This window comes from Vipera berus (assembly GCF_964194415.1).
Source record: "Vipera berus genome assembly, chromosome: 5".
In the NCBI taxonomy this organism is placed as follows: domain Eukaryota; kingdom Metazoa; phylum Chordata; class Lepidosauria; order Squamata; family Viperidae; genus Vipera; species Vipera berus.
The window spans coordinates 51,684,159-51,701,222 of NC_138207.1; the positions used below are offsets into that span (position 1 = coordinate 51,684,159).

The 17,064-nt window shown below is 36.9% G+C and overlaps 1 protein-coding gene across 1 annotated transcript in view; it reads right to left on the bottom strand.

Annotated features, from left to right (window-relative positions):
- Positions 1–17,064, bottom strand: part of LOC308668419 (VPS10 domain-containing receptor SorCS1-like) — a gene marked incomplete at its 3' end in the record, with an annotated part of 415,624 nt that overhangs the window by 220,488 nt on the left and 178,072 nt on the right. The window contains 1 exon segment of the mRNA XM_081328297.1: positions 4,383–4,482. Within this exon segment, the coding sequence (XP_081184423.1) occupies positions 4,383–4,482 (100 nt within the window).

Below are 17,064 nucleotides of genomic sequence, written 5' to 3' on the forward strand. Positions count from 1 at the left end.
TGTTTAGGTGCAAGTTGTTGTTACTACACCATATGGATAGTTTTTGTACCTCCGCCCTATATGCTGTCTCATCCCCACCTGTAATAAGACCCACCACAGTTGTATCATCTGCGAATTGATTATTGCAGTGGATGGGTCACTTGATACACAATCATAAGTGTATAAAGAGTACAGATAGGGGCTAAGCACACAGCCCTGTGGCATGCCGGTGCAAAGCTTCAGGGGGGTGGACAAAGGAGACCCGACCCTCACTGTTTGTAACCCCTAAGAAAGTCTTGAATCCAATCACGGATGGCGGGGGAGAATTTCAAGTCAGTCAGCTTCTCGATGAGAATGCTCGGCAAAATGGTGTTGAAAGCCGAGCTGTAGTCAACAAAAAGCATCCTGACATAACTTCCAGGTCTCTCGAGATGACTTGCTACAGAGTGTAAAGCAGTAGCTATGGCATCGTCTGTCGACCTATTTCCCCTGTAGGCAAATTGATGTTTATCAAATTATATAAAAGCTCAACAGCTGTCCCACCCCGGGGGAATATTTAGTCCCCTGAAATCTGAATGGCCTCCATACTCTTGACATTCTACAGAGTAATAACACCTTTTAAAAAAAAATGTTTGAAAATTAGGATCTCTACACAGATTGTTTCTAACTCTCATACTATATATGTTTTTACCTTTCTTGTATTTTTGTTTTAATTTTATAATAGTCGTGAAGATTGTTTTCTAAGTTTTACTTAGATCTTATTGCCAGAGTTTTCATGTGGCTGAATAGAAAACAACAACAAAACAAATAAATGCAATTCTTCTCTCTTGTCAAACACAACTACCTTGTTCTTGAATGCATTGATTTGCAAATCCATATCCTTCACTGCATTATTTGCTCGGTCTTACCTCTGCTGAAAAGCATTGATCATCTGCCTACAAAATATATCTATGCTAAGAAGAAAAAGCTCTATGTCCAAGCTGGGAAGGGTAGACATACTAAACTAAAGCATTCTACAGGCATCATTGCAACTAAAACTGGGACCCGTTTTTTTCTTTTCATTTATATGCTTCTATCAACGCTACTACAGCCAGTGCTGCAGCTCCTTGCTACAGTTACTACACCATAATTTTTTATTCGCCACTGTATATATTGCTTGCTTTCATTTCCAACTCATAGGAAACAGCTTTGTATATAATTTATATAATAGCATAACCCGTTAATATGATATAAAAGAATGATACTGCGCATATATATATATATAGTATATTGTGTGTGTGTGTGTGTGTGTGTGTGTGTGTGTGTGTGTGTGTGTGTGTAGGAAGATAGGGAGGGAAGGAAAGAAATGTGCCATTATTATTATTTTTTATTCGTAGTGACCATATAGATGGATGTTCTCCATGACAATCTATTGCTTCAAGTCTCCCAATGGGACTTATCACCACTGTAACTGAGTCCATCCACTTTGCTGTTGGTTATTCTTACATTCTTTATACCTTTCCAGCTTCAGACTCTTTTCCAGAGAACTGGCTCTTTACATAATGTGTTCAAAGCAAGATAATTTGAGCCTGGTCTTTTCTGCCTCAAGAGGTAATACTGGATTGAAATGTTCAACGATCCCTTTTTTTGTCTTCTTGATTGTCTACAGGATTCTCAGGAGTCTTCTCCAACACTAAAGTTCAAAAGCTTCAATACTCCTTTTTTCTATTTCTTTAAAGTCCAACTTTGATTTTGATGGTGTCACAGGGAATATGACGCCTGGAATGATTCTGATCTTTGTAGATCTCAGCTGGTTGATTAGCCAGTACCTGCCTGTCTATCTGGATCTAGAACTTCCATAGAATGTTAGCCTTGTTATTCTCCCTTGTGGGAGGGTCTAGCTTATGTACCATGCAGATGCTCCTGTACTCAATGCTAACTAGTTTACTGCACCATTCAGTATATACTGTTCCTGTCTATATCTTACACTATTTGTTAAATGGTCTATGAAGCCTCTCTGCACAGTGTAATATGGTAGATCCCTGCTTCTATGGATCTGGTGCTTGGTGCTTGTTATTATGCTGCTGTGATGAGTGCTTTAGGTATGTCTTTCACTCCAACCCTTTCCAGCCACTGGTAATATTTTCCAATGTCAGCCACTTCAACTATCTGTCAATAGTACATCCATGCATGTCCTTGTCTTGCTACTATAGTGGTAGAATGATGTGTATACGTTCTTTGGGATTTAATGCTATATTTGTACCTGTGCAACTACTACTGTTCAAAACAGAATCCATCGTTTTAAAAAAAGATTGTAACAATTCATCATCAAAATATATATAATAGAAGGCTGATAGTCCATCTGGACCTGGAGCTTTTCCTAATTTAGAAAATTATACTGCCATAATAGATATAGCAGAATTACTTCTGAATTCATTTCATATTAAAATGTTATTGCAGAACCTAATCTCTTTTCTTCTTCCTGACAAAGTGCACAAGTTTATATCCTGATACTTTTCTTAATTTCCATATCTTGTATCAATTGGGTACACTTGTTAATTTCTTCATCTATATATTCTTCATCCCATTGTGAAAACTTTATTAAAGATTCAACAACTTCTTCTCTAATATCTTTACCATGTTCCTTTGGAATTGCTTTCAATCTTAAACAAAATTATGTCTTTATTAGTTCAGTGTCTAGATGAGTGTTTCTCAACCTTGATAACTTTAAGATAGGTGGACTTCAACTTCTAGATGAAGTCCACATATCTTAAATTTGCTAAACTTAAGAAACACTGGTCTACATCACTATTCACCTCTTAATTTATTATTATTTTTTTTATTTTTATTTATTATATTATTATTTTTTATTATTTCTGCCTTTTACCTTTTAACCTCCTCTTTCAAGATTCTAAATTAGAGAAAGAAAAATGGCCACTACCAAAAAAAAAACCCCAAAACAAATGTAAATTACAGAAGAGAAGAGGATCATTTACAGAGATTAACAGAAAAAGAGATTATGCGGAGATTTTACAAAGGACATTTGAAGAATTAGGGAAGAATGTCAGACATGATTAATTATAGCAGTGACTGTATTAGCTAAAAGGGATTTGGCTACAATTGAAGAGAAAATGGGGAAAAGATTGCAAATTTGGAAGAAAAGTAAGAGTAAAAAAACTGAATATTAGTAATCCAGATAACTATAGAAGTTAAACAATCAAAGAGAAAATAGAAAGCTTGGAAAATAAGTTTTTAACTTTCTTAATTCAAAGTCTTGATCAGTTTTTTTGCTGTTAATTCTCTTAAAATCCATATAATTATTTCCTTATTTTTCAAAATTAGTAGTAATTGTGTGTGGTTGTATATGTATATGTTTATGGTATCTATTTACTAGCTTGCAATACTGGCTTACTTATTTCTCATTTGAGAAATAACACCCATGCATCAACATAACTACATATATACTACAGAAACTGTCTCCCTCTCCTCCTCCCCCAAAATAATTTCAGCTTTCTTTAAAAGCGTTTCTTTTAGTAATTCAAATTTCTCTTCTAGTAATTCAAATTTCTCTTCTAAGGTAGGCTGTTCACAGGTAAAGAAAATGAGCAAAATTTAACCACCTGAATTTTATGAGTACTTCCGCATTAAAAACCTTTTACAAATTGTTTCTCAGTAGGGTGCCTGTATGATTAAACCCCTCTAGGCTTTGGGATACATTTTCTCTGCAGGATTTTGTCAAATCCTTTTCATTTCACTATTGGAAGCACTTAAAAGGCAAACAACTTTAAGTACAATCTGGTCTCTCTAGATGTCATTCAAACATCTTAATGAGCCTCTTTTTTTCTTCTTCTTCCAAATAATGAGTTCATCCTTATTTGGCAGGAATAAAAATGATTTCAGGCTTTCTACTAGCTATCGGCTTCCACTTGTTTCACTTCTAGGATGGGACAAAGCTTTGCACCAAACTTTCTGACTAAAATTTATCTCATTCATGGAATTATCTTAGCTTCACCAGCATTGTCAGCAGCAGCAGCAGCCATTCAAGTCATGTCTGACCCTCTATGGATCAGCATTCTCCGTGCCCCTCTGTCTTGCACGGCCTCTTTCAGATCCACCATAGTCATCCCAATGTCATCCTTTATAGCGTCCAGCCAGCAAAAATTCCACCAACAGACTGTATTAAAGTATATGGAGATTTCACTGTTGCTATTTCCTGCTTTCCCCCTCATCTTTTTTATACTGTTCAGAAGTCCCACTTGAACATATCAGGAAACTTGGGATGGAATGAATATAATATAATTCAAAGCCAAAACAGCTTGTTTTTATTTCTGAAGAATGTATACTAACACAGCTATATAAATAAAAATTAACAAATCAAGTCAAATGTGACATAATTAAAAGCAACCATATTTTTTTTAATTTACCTTGCGCTTATTTGTTGGGCAGACATAAAGATAGCTCAGAATGGTCTTCAGACCTACTTTGTCGTTCATCTTTTCATATGTTGTCCCATAATCAGTTGACCTGCAATTCCAGAGAACATTAGTAAGTAAGCATAAACACTACAGCATGAATAAGATGCAAACTGTTCTGGATGCTTTCCAGCTTAGAACAAAATAGCTCTCAGGAGGTGGTACTCATTCCTGTTTTGTTTTGTTTATGATCCACACTGTATATGATGACACTTAAGTAGGTATTCATGCTTTCATGCGAAGAGTTAATATTTGCATTTAAATTAGGTTAAGAAAAAAATTAAAATTGCATCTTCAGTGTCACTGAAAATAAATGTGTCAGTAAGAAATGTCTATCAGTTTTGAAGAGGTAATGTTTGTCATTAATGCAAATGTCAAGATAACAAGAGGCTGAATTAGTTTTTGTCTATTGCTATGTTCTTTCATGATGAAAAATATAGTTGTCCTTTCAGTTATCACAGTTTTGCATGTACTACTACTTAATCCATTTCATGATTTATTTAATAATGCTCCAAAAGGCTGTGGCTAGACATCACTAACCAAAATTGTGAATTCCTTGCTTTGTATCACTTGCATTATTCCTATGTATATTTCAAATGAGCTTTAAAAAAATCATAGTTTCCAGATGAGAAGCCTTCTTAAAATGGAATCTTCTGTTTGATTATTACCAATTAATTTTTAAAATATATGAACTACACTACCTCCACTAAAACAGATTTTGATATTTGGATTCTCTACTTATGAATTCCATTACTTGATATTTCCTGGAGGATAATGTAAATTGATGATGACTTATTTGGTTCACTCATTCATGTTACAAGAACAATGGAAACATCAAGGCATTTTGAAAGTGATGAATGACAATAATTAAACGGAATCAAATCATGATAAACATAGTTGTGTGAAAGGGCACAAACTATCAACATAGTCTTAAGTGCCCAGACAATTAAGATTCTTCCTGACCACTTTGTATGTATTATGCTTTGTTTCACAGCAATTAAAAACAAAAAATAAATCATATGAACTGATAACACTTACTGTATACCAGAGAAACTCTTATGTGACATAAACAAATAATAACAAGGTAATTCATTCCTACAATTAGAAAATAGCATGTACCATTCAGTCTTAGATTTCTTGATATTTACTGGAGAAAGTGGAGGACAAGGGGCATGCACAATAGCCTGCCCCATATACTGCTTATATACTGTATATATTCACCAAAATCCTAGTTCCTTCAGCTTGTGTATTATGAATACAGATAGTCCTCAACTTACAACAGTTTGTTTAATGACTGTTGAAACTTAGAATAGCACTGAAAAATGCGACTTATTACCATTTTTCACATTTACAACCATTGAAGCAACCTCATGGTCATGTGATCAAAATTCAGACACTTGGAAAATGACTCGTATTTATGACGGTTGCAGTGTCCCAGGTCATGAGATCACTTCTCATAAGCAAAGTCAATGGATAGATTCATTTAACAGCCATATTGCTAACTTAACAACTGCAGTGATTCACTTAACAACTGTGGTAAGAAAAGTTGTAAATCAAAACAATTTATTGTTTTAAGAATTCTGGGGAGTTGAAGTCCATGAGTCATAAAAGAGCCAAGGTTGCCCACCCCTGTATCCTGCCTTTATTATTTTTACAAATAACTCAAGACGGCAAACATATCCAACACACCTTCCTCTTCCTATTTTCCCCACAACAACAACCTGTGAGGTGAGTTGGGCTGAGAGAAACTGGTTGGCTCAATGTCACCCAGCTGGCTTTCATGCCTAAAGTGGGATTACAACTCACAGTCTGCTGGTATCTAGCCTGCTTTCTTAACTACCAATTTTCTTTATTTTCTTATTAACATTTCCAAAATTGAACACTGTTCATTTCAACATCATAATAATAACAACGGAGAGCTAGATTGGTAATTAAGGCATCAGGTAAAAAACTGGGAGACAGTGGATTCTAGTCCCATTTTGGCCATAAAGTCAGCTGGGCGATTTTGGTCTAGTCAAATTCTCTCAACCTTAGAAAGGAAGCAATAGCAAATCACCTCTGAAAAACCTTGCCAAGGAAATTGCAAAGACTTATACAAGTTGTCTCCTAAATTCGGACACTACTGAGTGTGTGTGTGTGTGTGTGTGTGTGTGTGTGTGTGTGTGTATTTGTGACTTCTGTTTGCACCTTTAATGGTTATATATATATATATATATATATATATATATATATATATATATATATATATATATATATATATATATATATATATATATATATATATATATATATATGATGTGTATATATATATATATATATATATATATATATATATATATATATATGATGTATATATATATGATGTATATATATATGATGTATATATATATGATGTATATATATATATATGTATATATATATATATATATATATATATATATATATATATGATGTGCGCCGTTGTGCCCACAGTAAAAAAAAATGACAATAAAGGGTATCTTATCTTATCTTACCTTATCTTAAAGGTACAAACACAAGTCATATTATCTAAGTTACTACAATTCATTTTCAGAAATTGCATACTTAAATTGCTCATTCTGAATTACATAAACAATTTTCCACATTTACAGTAATAAGTTATTGTACAATGCAAAGAAGTCATAGGAATAAGTCACTTTTTATTACATGTTGCTTTTGTTTAAAACCACTATAAAAAAGAAAAGGTTATCCCATCTTGACTATATGGCCATCAAATATTGGGGAACATTTCTCCAATTTTTTTTTCAAATGAATATTAAAACATAATCTCTTTTTCTTTTTCTTTCTATTCAATTGTGTTGGATCCTCAAGAGACTCCAGTTTGGGCTTTTTTTTTGCTTTCCTAGCTTCTTACACCTTTATTATTATCCAGTGAAAGATAATAAACAGGAACTGCTCCCACTGGCTTTCATCAGACTAGAAAAAATGGGCAACCAGGGAGATGTGAGAATGAGGGAAGAATGCATGACTGAAAGCAACTATAGCAGGAACACTCTCTAGGACAGTGATGGCGAACCTTTTAGACACCGAGTACCCAAACTGCAACCCAAAACCCACTTATGTATCATCGGATGCCGGGTGGGTGTGGCCCTTTGATGGGTGTGGCCAATTGGGTGGACGTGGCCCATTGGGTGGGCATGGCTGCAGTGGTAACGGCAGACTGGGTGGGACTAAAAAGTTCAATCAATCAATTCCAACTTTACGAAAACTTTTTTCCCCGCAAGAAGTTGAAATTGATTGTTTGAACCTTTTTTTTTTTGTACACGGCGGCGGAGGCCTAAAGCGAAAAGGTTTTATAAAACCCAGCTGAAGGCCTAGGACTGGGGAGACATCATGCATGCTCGCAGAGAGGGCTCTGCATGCCGCCTGTGGCACCCATAACATAGGTTCGCCACCACGGCTCTAGGATCTCCAACTATAAAGCAAGTATCTCTTTTAAAAAGTATAAACAGGAAACACCATTAAGTTTTCATCTTTTGTAACTGGGCAGAGCTACTTAGAACTCCAACTAAATCATAGAGCTCCTCCCACATGTCTTCAACTTAAAGATTAATTCTCCTGAACCAGGAGTAGATAAATGAAGGACAAAGGAAGAAAAGAAAGAGTTGGATATTTAAGATGTCTGTGATTCATTGCTATTTTGTAGGGGCACCCAAGGAAGAAAAAATAAACATTTGATTTTAATCACTGTTGCTTTGTCTAAAAAAAGTTGCACTGCATTTCCAATGCATTCACACAGCTCTTGCCTTATGAATTTAGCTCAAATATGGTGAGGTATACCTAGAATAGCTTAGGTATTGTCATATTTGTGGCTTTTTTTTAAAAAAAATGAGGCATTTAAATAACTTCATTATTATTCATTAGGTTGTTTTTTTTTCTTTTTCTTTTTTGTCCTGTCAGGCAAATGAAATTTATATGGTATTATAACAAGGTACTTGCACCCATTATTTAAAGTCACAAATTCCATTAGCAAACATGTGCTCAGGCCTGCATTGGCTCCCTGTAACATTTTAGGAAGGATAATAGGCAATCTACATCCACTGAACACATGAACCGTAAGAAAATTTCCATCTATTTTCTTTAGAAGTATACATAGGGTATACTTATGGGTAATGCATATTTTAGAATATAACTTAATAGCATGAAAATTATTTATTTGTAACCCCAAATGCTGAACATATTAATGTTTTCTATGCCTGAGCTCTTGAATATTCTAAAGTTTGTTTTTACACTGCACAAAACCCTTGTAATTAATGATTGGAGCTAGCTAGATAAAATGAAATTTATTTCATTTTAAAGTTTACCAGTGCAAAATATCTTTATAAAATCTCCACAGCATTAAGATATCAACCTTTACCATTCAATTATTGCATTTGTTCAAAAATAATGGGTGAATTTTCTTTCCAACTTCTTTAGTGACTAATGAAATCTCATACATATTCTACTGCTTAATTTTTCCTTCGCCAGCTAATATATTGGGACTCTACAAAAAAATTATACATCCTTTAAAAGCAGTTTTAGACATCTCTAATCTACAATATTAATTGAATTCAACAGTTGAGCTTCTTCCCTCCTATGATGTATCCTGAATTAGGACGGAAAGGCAAAATTTTGTTTTGCCCAGTGAAGTTCTGAAGACCTTTGGGATGAAAGGTTATCCTTGGAGGAAAATTCTTGTTCATATTTCCTCAGGTTCTGAGCCTTAGTCACCCTGGCCTTTTAAAGGAATGATTGACTGGATTTATTAAGAGGAGAGCCTGGCAAGATTTATGTTTATTTCCACCTTCTCTTTGGCAGGGATAAGCAGCTGTGCAACTTCTATTGCACTTTTAAAAACTTTTTATTTCATATGAAATGAGGAACTGATGGGAATTGCAGTGGATTCTATGGTGGTACGAAACCACTTTAGAATGAGTCTGATTTCTTATAGACTAAAAGTCTGCCTTTGGTTTAGAATCTATCATAACCATTAATTTAAGTAGGGAGACTATAACCATGGTTAGGGAACCTGGAAAGTGCTAGGTTGCTAAAATGATGAAGTGAAATAATGTCACTTTCACAGCTTTCAATACAATTTTAACAAGATGTTTTTATAGCCTTACAAACACACACACACACACACACACACACAATAGTGAGCAGGCTGATTTATTTTATCTATTTATTAAATTTGTTTGCTGCCCATCTCACCACAAATGTACACAACATCCACTGAAAATGTGAAGGACGAACAATTTATTCAATTTCCTTTTTTTTAAGAGGTATAAAGGTGAGGCAAGTTTTGGTTCCTTCAGATTTGGCAGCACTTTGAATTTGACATTGGTGAATGTCATTTCTGAAGGGGCCTATCTTTCTGCTGAAAGGGTAGAGGAAATCAAAGAAAGCTACTATGTAGATTATGGAACCATAGAAATTAATTCTTATTGATTGTTTTTAAATGCAAACCCAGTCAACGTGCTGTTTACCAAATATTAATGTTACTATGATAAAAAATCAATAAAATATATATTTTTTAAAAAAGGATAGCATTCATCAGTTTATTATGTTTATTAAGTTCTAAGTATGTTTTCAGTATCTGAAGATCAAGAAGCACGAAGAGAAGAAAATTTGCTTTAAACTGCTGTGACGGATTAAATTTATACTATGTGGAATTGTCCAACTGTTAAGTAATTGTACCTTTTCATCTACAGATATGATGATTAAAACACATATTTATATATCTCAGATCTCATAACATTATCCCCCAAAATTACTGATCAATCGCATATTTCAGAATTCAAGACCTCTTTCTTGGTGATTTATTTTGACTATATGTCACTCTTCATACAGGTATGGTTATAAAATCTTTATTTAATTTAATCCCACATTCTTAAACCCTAAGACATAATTAGCTATCATCAACTTTAGTCTTTCTTTCATATAGCTACCCATCCTAAACAACTAGTTCTGGGAAGCTGCTAGTTAATTGTTTTATTGCAGATAATAAGGAAATATACATATTGAAAATAACACCTATGGCAGAACAAAAGAAATCACCCGTCCATCTTCATTAATTTAGGGAATTAAAGCTAAGAATTAGAAGATAATATAGTTCACTCAGTATTAAGGCCTCAGTAAAAGGAGTGTTTGACATAACAAATGATTAAATAAAACTATTATTTTATGCATTAGAAGATAAAGGTAAATACAAGTATATACAAAAATATTTTTTGAAGAAGGAAAGGAAAAATACAGTGCAATTTAATGAACTCCAGTGAATGTCTCACCTTATTTTGGTAATATAAAGTCTAAGTTAATCATTTTAATTTACAATATTTCTGGAGTTTGGGGATGAGTACAGATGCTTTGAAACGTGTTAAAGTTTAGTTCTGAACTTACATATCAATTTTTATTTGGATACCTCAGTTTTTAAGACTCACCTCAATTAACAATATTTTTCATCCTTTAGTCTTGAAAGTGTACTTGAGTTTTAAATATAAAAGCAGATTATGCTCCAATATTTTCAATGTGACCTTTTACATTTTAAAGTTTTATGTCTCACTGCAATCTGTCTTAATTGTTTTTATTTCCTGCTTGAAAAGGTATATGTGGGTTTATATGAACTTTTGTACCTGAAATTTAAAATGCAATTATATCAATTTTGAAGTATTTAACATTTGTTGCATTTACATAATTCCTACCTCTGACCCAGAAATATGGGTCAAATAGAGAATTTTGAAATGCAGAATGTTTGCCTAAATAAACATTTTAATCAATAGAAAGATATTTCTTTGGAATTCGGTTTCAAGTAATAGAATTATAAGACCAATCAGATTAATGTTTCTGTTTTTCCCTATAAGTTTATCAGGCTTCCTCTTTGATTTATGGGAAGGTATCAGGGAACACTGAAAATGAAAATCATGGCTTCTAGCTTTCTGTAAGTTAACCTATTGAGTTACCATGATTAAAAAGGTTTTCCCTTATGACGCATCAGTTCAGCCAGTTAAAGGTTAACTGTGCCCCAAAACCACCCTCCCACCCCTGTCCCCGCTCCGCCCTGCCCACTGGGCCACCCACCACCTCCACGTCCCGCCACAGATCACCCAGCCAGCCCAGCAGTGCCATGGTGGCCATGCCCTCCGACCGTGCCCTGCTGCATCATCTGCGCGCAATGGGGCGCAAGGGTGGATTCTTGTCCCCACTGCCTGGCTACCATGACCTTGGCTGCACTGCTTCGTGTTGGCCACACCTGGGGGCGACTCTCCTCCAGGGGGGCTGTTGGTGAGGATGGAGGCTGTGGCAACAGTGCGTGTGCCCACAGAGAGGGCTCTGAGTGCCGCCTCTGGCATGCGTGACATAGGTTCACCACCACTAGATTAGTAGCTATGTATTTGACAGAAACCCAAGATATCCAGTTTCTACACCACCTGCAGCCACAACAATTCATTTGGTGACTTTCAGACCAACCTACCTCACAGTGTTATTGTGAAGAAATGTAAATGGAGTACTATGTGACTTGATTTCCTGAACAAATATGGGATATAAATACATATGAACATTTGTGTGTCAGAGAAAGGTCATGTGAAGCACTGAAAATATCCAGGCTTTTATTCATGTACCTTAAAGTTGTTCCTTCTTTAAGAGCCACATGATAAGGTCAATTCCTTGCTGCTGGATGGGACAGTAAACGGGATTGTGAGACTCCAAATGACCATCCTGTGACAGCAGCAGCCATAACTTTCAAAATATTCATTCTCTTGGGAATCATGGTTTCTGGATTTTGAACGCCATCTGTATGTTAACCCATTTGTGGTATCTTGATTCAAAACTTATTGACGTATGATGCACTATTTCATGCAGTTAATGGTAATGACATTGAGAATTTTAGTAGTATATACAAATAGATACATATAAAATAGCAAATTGTAATCTACATGAATACATCAAATAATCATAAATTCAACTCTGTCATATTGCAAAGAGATATACCAACGGCCAACTGAATGACAGATAAAAATAAACACAGATCATTTAAAATGGATGAATTGTAATTTTACTACAGAAGTATACTTCAAACAAATAACCCAACATTTATTTATTTATCTATTTATTTATTTATTTTTGGGACTTATATGCCGCCCTATCTCCCGAAGGACTCAGGGCAGCTAACAACAATAAAAAACAACAGTACAAAAATTAAAAAAGAATTAAATAACAGCCCCAAAATAAATTAACTACACAGTTAAAAATTTAAAAATTAGAACATATTTAAAAACCCATCATCAATCCAGGTCAGCCTGATGGACGAGAAAAGTTTTGAGGTTGTGGCGGAAGGACCGGAGGTCCGGGGCCATCCGAAGCTCAAGGGGGAGTTGGCTCCAAAGGGCTGGTGCTCCCACAGAGAAGGCCCTCCCCCTGGGGGTCGCCAGCCGACATTGTCTGGCCGACGGCACCCTGAGGAGGCCCTCTCTGTGTGAGCGCACTGGGCGATGGGAAGTCATCCCCGGTAGCAGACGGTCCTGCAAATATCCCGGGCCTAAGCCATGTAGGGCTTTAAAGGTAAGTACCAGCACCTTAAATCTCACCCGGAAGACAACTGGTAGCCAATGCAGCTCACGCAGGAGGGGTGTAATATGGGAGTATTGGGATGCTCCCATCACTACCTGCGCAGCCGCATTCTGCACCAGCTGAAGCCTCCGGGTGGTCTTCAAGGGCAGCCCATGTAGAGAGCATTGCAGTAATCTATCCGAGAGGTAACGAGTGCATGAGTGACCGTACGTAGGGCATCTCGGTCCAGATAGGGGCGCAACTGGCCCCCTGGCCACGACTCCAATATGATCTTCAAAACTGAGTCGTGAGTCCAGGAGGACACCTAAATTGCATGCCCTATCAACGGGAGGCAACACCTCTCCTCCCATAACCAAAGATTGAACCTCTTGGACAAGTCGAGATGCCGGTATGTAAAGCCACTCAGTCTTGGACGGGTTGAGCTGGAGCCTGTTCTTCCCCATCCAAATCCGTACCGCTTCCAGGCAACGGGACATCACATCGAGGGCATCACTGGCTTGGTTCGGGGTGGAGATAAAAAGCTGGGTATCATCGGCATATTGATGATACCTCACCCCAAAACCATGGATGATCTCACCCAGCGGCTTCATATAGATGTTGAACAGGAGGGGCGAGAGCACCGACCCCTGAGGCACCCCACAATTAAGGGGCCTAGGGGTTGACCTCTGCCCTCCTGTCAACACCGTCTGCGAGCGGCCCGAGAGGTAGGAGGAGAACCACCGTAAAATGGTGCCTCCCACTCCCAACCCCGCAAGACGTCGCAGCAAGATACCATGGTTGATGGTATCAAAAGCCGCTGAGAGATCTAAAAGGACCAGGACAGAGGAATAACCCCTGTCTCGGGCCCGCCAGAGATCATCCACCAGTGCGACCAATGCCGTCTCCGTGCTGTACCCGGGCCTGAAACCCGATTGGTATGGATCCAGATACTCAGTTTCCTCCAGGACCAAAGGGAGCTGCCGTGCCACCACGCTCTCAACAACCTTCGGAAGAAAGCGAAGGTTGGAGACAGGACGAAAGTTGTTTAAGATAGCTGGATCCATGGCAGGTTTCTTGAGGAGGGGCCTTACCACCACCTCCTTCAAGGTGGCAGTGAAGCACCCCTCACTCAAGGAAGCATTTATAACTGCCAGGAGCCAGCCTCGTGTAACCTCCCGGGCCGCATAAACCAGCCAGGAGGGACACGGGTCCAACAAACATGTGGCGGCACTTAATTTCCCCATGATCCTGTCCACTTCATCCGGAGTCACAGGATCAAACTCCTCCCAAATGTTATCGGCCAAACCCATCGTTTCCCCTTCGTCAGACACTGCCCAGTCGGAGTCCAAGCCAGCCCGAATCTGAGCGATTTTATCCACCAGATACTCACTAAACTCCTCAGCCCGTCCCTGCAAGGGGTCCTCTCCCATCCCCTGATTTAAAAGGGAACGGGTCACCCTAAACAGGGCGGCCGGGCGGTTATCTGCGGATGCAATGAGGGTGGCGAAGTGAGCACGCTTCGCCACCTCCATTGCCACAAGATAAGATCTAGAAAAGGATCTTAACTGTGTTCGGTCAGACTCAGACCGACTGGACCTCCAAATGCTCTCTAGGCCCCTTCTCCGGCGCTTCATCTCCCGCAGGTCCACGGAGAACCAAGGAGCGAGCCGGGATCTGCGCCGGGTCAGAGGCCGCAAAGGCACAACACGGTCGAGAGCCTCCGAAGCCGCAACTAAGGTCTCGACTGGGCTGTGGGAAAGGGAGGAAGGAATAAGTCCAAGCGCCGTCTGGAACCTATCTGGGTCCATCAGGCGCCTGGGGCGGAACCAACATGGTAGCTTTAGATAAAATACATATTTGTTTTTTTCCTGTATTCTTTCTGTCAGCAGAATTTTCACTTAATGCAAGTATTTCATTAAACATTAAATGGTTAGTTAGTTAGACATATGGAAGGTTAGTTTCACAGATAGGTTGCTTAACAATTTCAGAAATAAAAAAAAATCAGATTGTTTAAAGAAGTTAGTTCAAGGGCATAACTTGTAGATGCCTTCACACTGACAATCAGCACTGTAAAGATTTACAAGTTTAAACATTATACAGACAATTTTGGCCTCTAAATTTGAAATGAATCTGGTGATCAGTTAATAATGCAGTGCAACGTGTAAAATGTGCTCATCAAAACATATGTTGAATCCATAAATAAAGCAAATCTTCCTACTGTAGATTATAAAGATACCTTGATTAATCAACAAAACAATTAACTATCTTCATTATGTCAATTCTAAGATAAGAGGTTTATTTATTCTTTATAGCAAGATATCTCTTGATCACACTTTGATTCAATTTAACTCTGGGTTTGTTCCAATATCTGTTGTTTAGAACAAAAATATTATCTACTGCATATTTCCTTGTACTGATATGAATTAAAATTTCCACAGCTATTGCCTAAAACTAGCACCAGTAAAAAAAAAAAGAAAGAAACCAACACACACATATATATGGAAAAAGTGACAAATAGCGAGAGAGAGAGAAATAGGAACATAACATTAAGTTAGTCTTCATGGTTTTATTAATTCATACTAACCCAAAATATGAGCATTATTCCTTCAGTAAAACGTGTTGCTCTTTTTATGCTGTAATCACTACATAAATTAATATAGTAAATGCATTATATTTAATAAAAGACAATTTCACATTTTGAAGCAAATAATAAAATACCTAAAATGATTAGCACTTCCCAAGGATTTAACCATGTGCAATATCTTTGGCAAATTCTGGATTAAATTACAGTTAACAAATACACTCTACACAGTTACAGTAAATGTTTTATGAATATGTGCTATTCTTCTGTAAATTAAAAGCTTCACTCTTCTTTGGGAGTATAGGAATGTTAAATTAACAAGAAAATTATAACTAAAGTATTATAATTTTTTTCATAGTTTTTATTAAGCTATAGCCCACATTCACCTTGTAGGGGAGATGGGCAGTATAAAAATTTAATAAAGAAATAAAAGTAAATAAATAATCTTAAAAATAAATACTGAGTTCTGTTCATTATATAAACTCTTATATATAGTCAGATTTGGCTTGAGAATATTTGACATAGTACCTTTAACTTATGAAACTTTCAAAATTTAAACTAATTCATAGCTAGGAACATTTCTCACATTTCTTCCCAAGATCAATTGAATTTTTGGCCTGATGTTACAAGAGGACAGAAATGCTTTTAATTGTGTCCTACTGACCTTTCTCAACTGAGGTCAGATGCCTCAAAAGCTAAGCAATGTCAAGCCTGGTTACACATCAAAGAGCAAATACTAGTGCTTGAGAAAAAAACCAACAACTGCTGTACATTGCAAGGCCAAACCATTTCCATATTGTTCACAAGAAAAGGGCACAAACTTGTCAATGAAATAAAAGTGCAATGTGACTGAAAGCAAACTTCATTTTAGCATTGTCTCAGTTGAAAAACCATTGGTGTCCAGATGAAAGATCAAAAACAAGTCAATGATCTTGGGGCATAATCAAAACTCCTTTCATTTGCTCCATGTAGGAATGCATCAAAAATTAAGTGGATTCATAATGTAAAAGAAAAGATTTACTGTATATAATTTGATGAGAAACAAAAATATGAACTACTGCTTTTGCACGGAGCATGAAGCAAAGGGGACAAGAGATGTTGCCCAGGAAACAATCAAACAAGAGGGGCAGGAGGCCACAGTTGATTAACAGTAAAAAAAAAATAAGGAAGACCTGCCCTCATGGAACAAGCAATTAAAAATGGAGGACAGAAAGTTTATACTTTTAGACTTGCAAAATTCTGTTAATGTAGCTTCACATTTAAGCAGATTTAGTTCTGATTCAGTATCACATATGGGCATCAAACCCTTTAAGAAACATGCAAATGGGAGAAATGTGCATGTAGGCATACTTTCATCACAGAACAACTATTCTTCCTGCATGGGTGCTTATGACAGCATACCCTGTCCACTGATGTCAGATACAAAATCCAATAAACTGCAGAGCTGGATGGAAAATAGCCCAAAAAAGTGGATGAAAAATGATACGG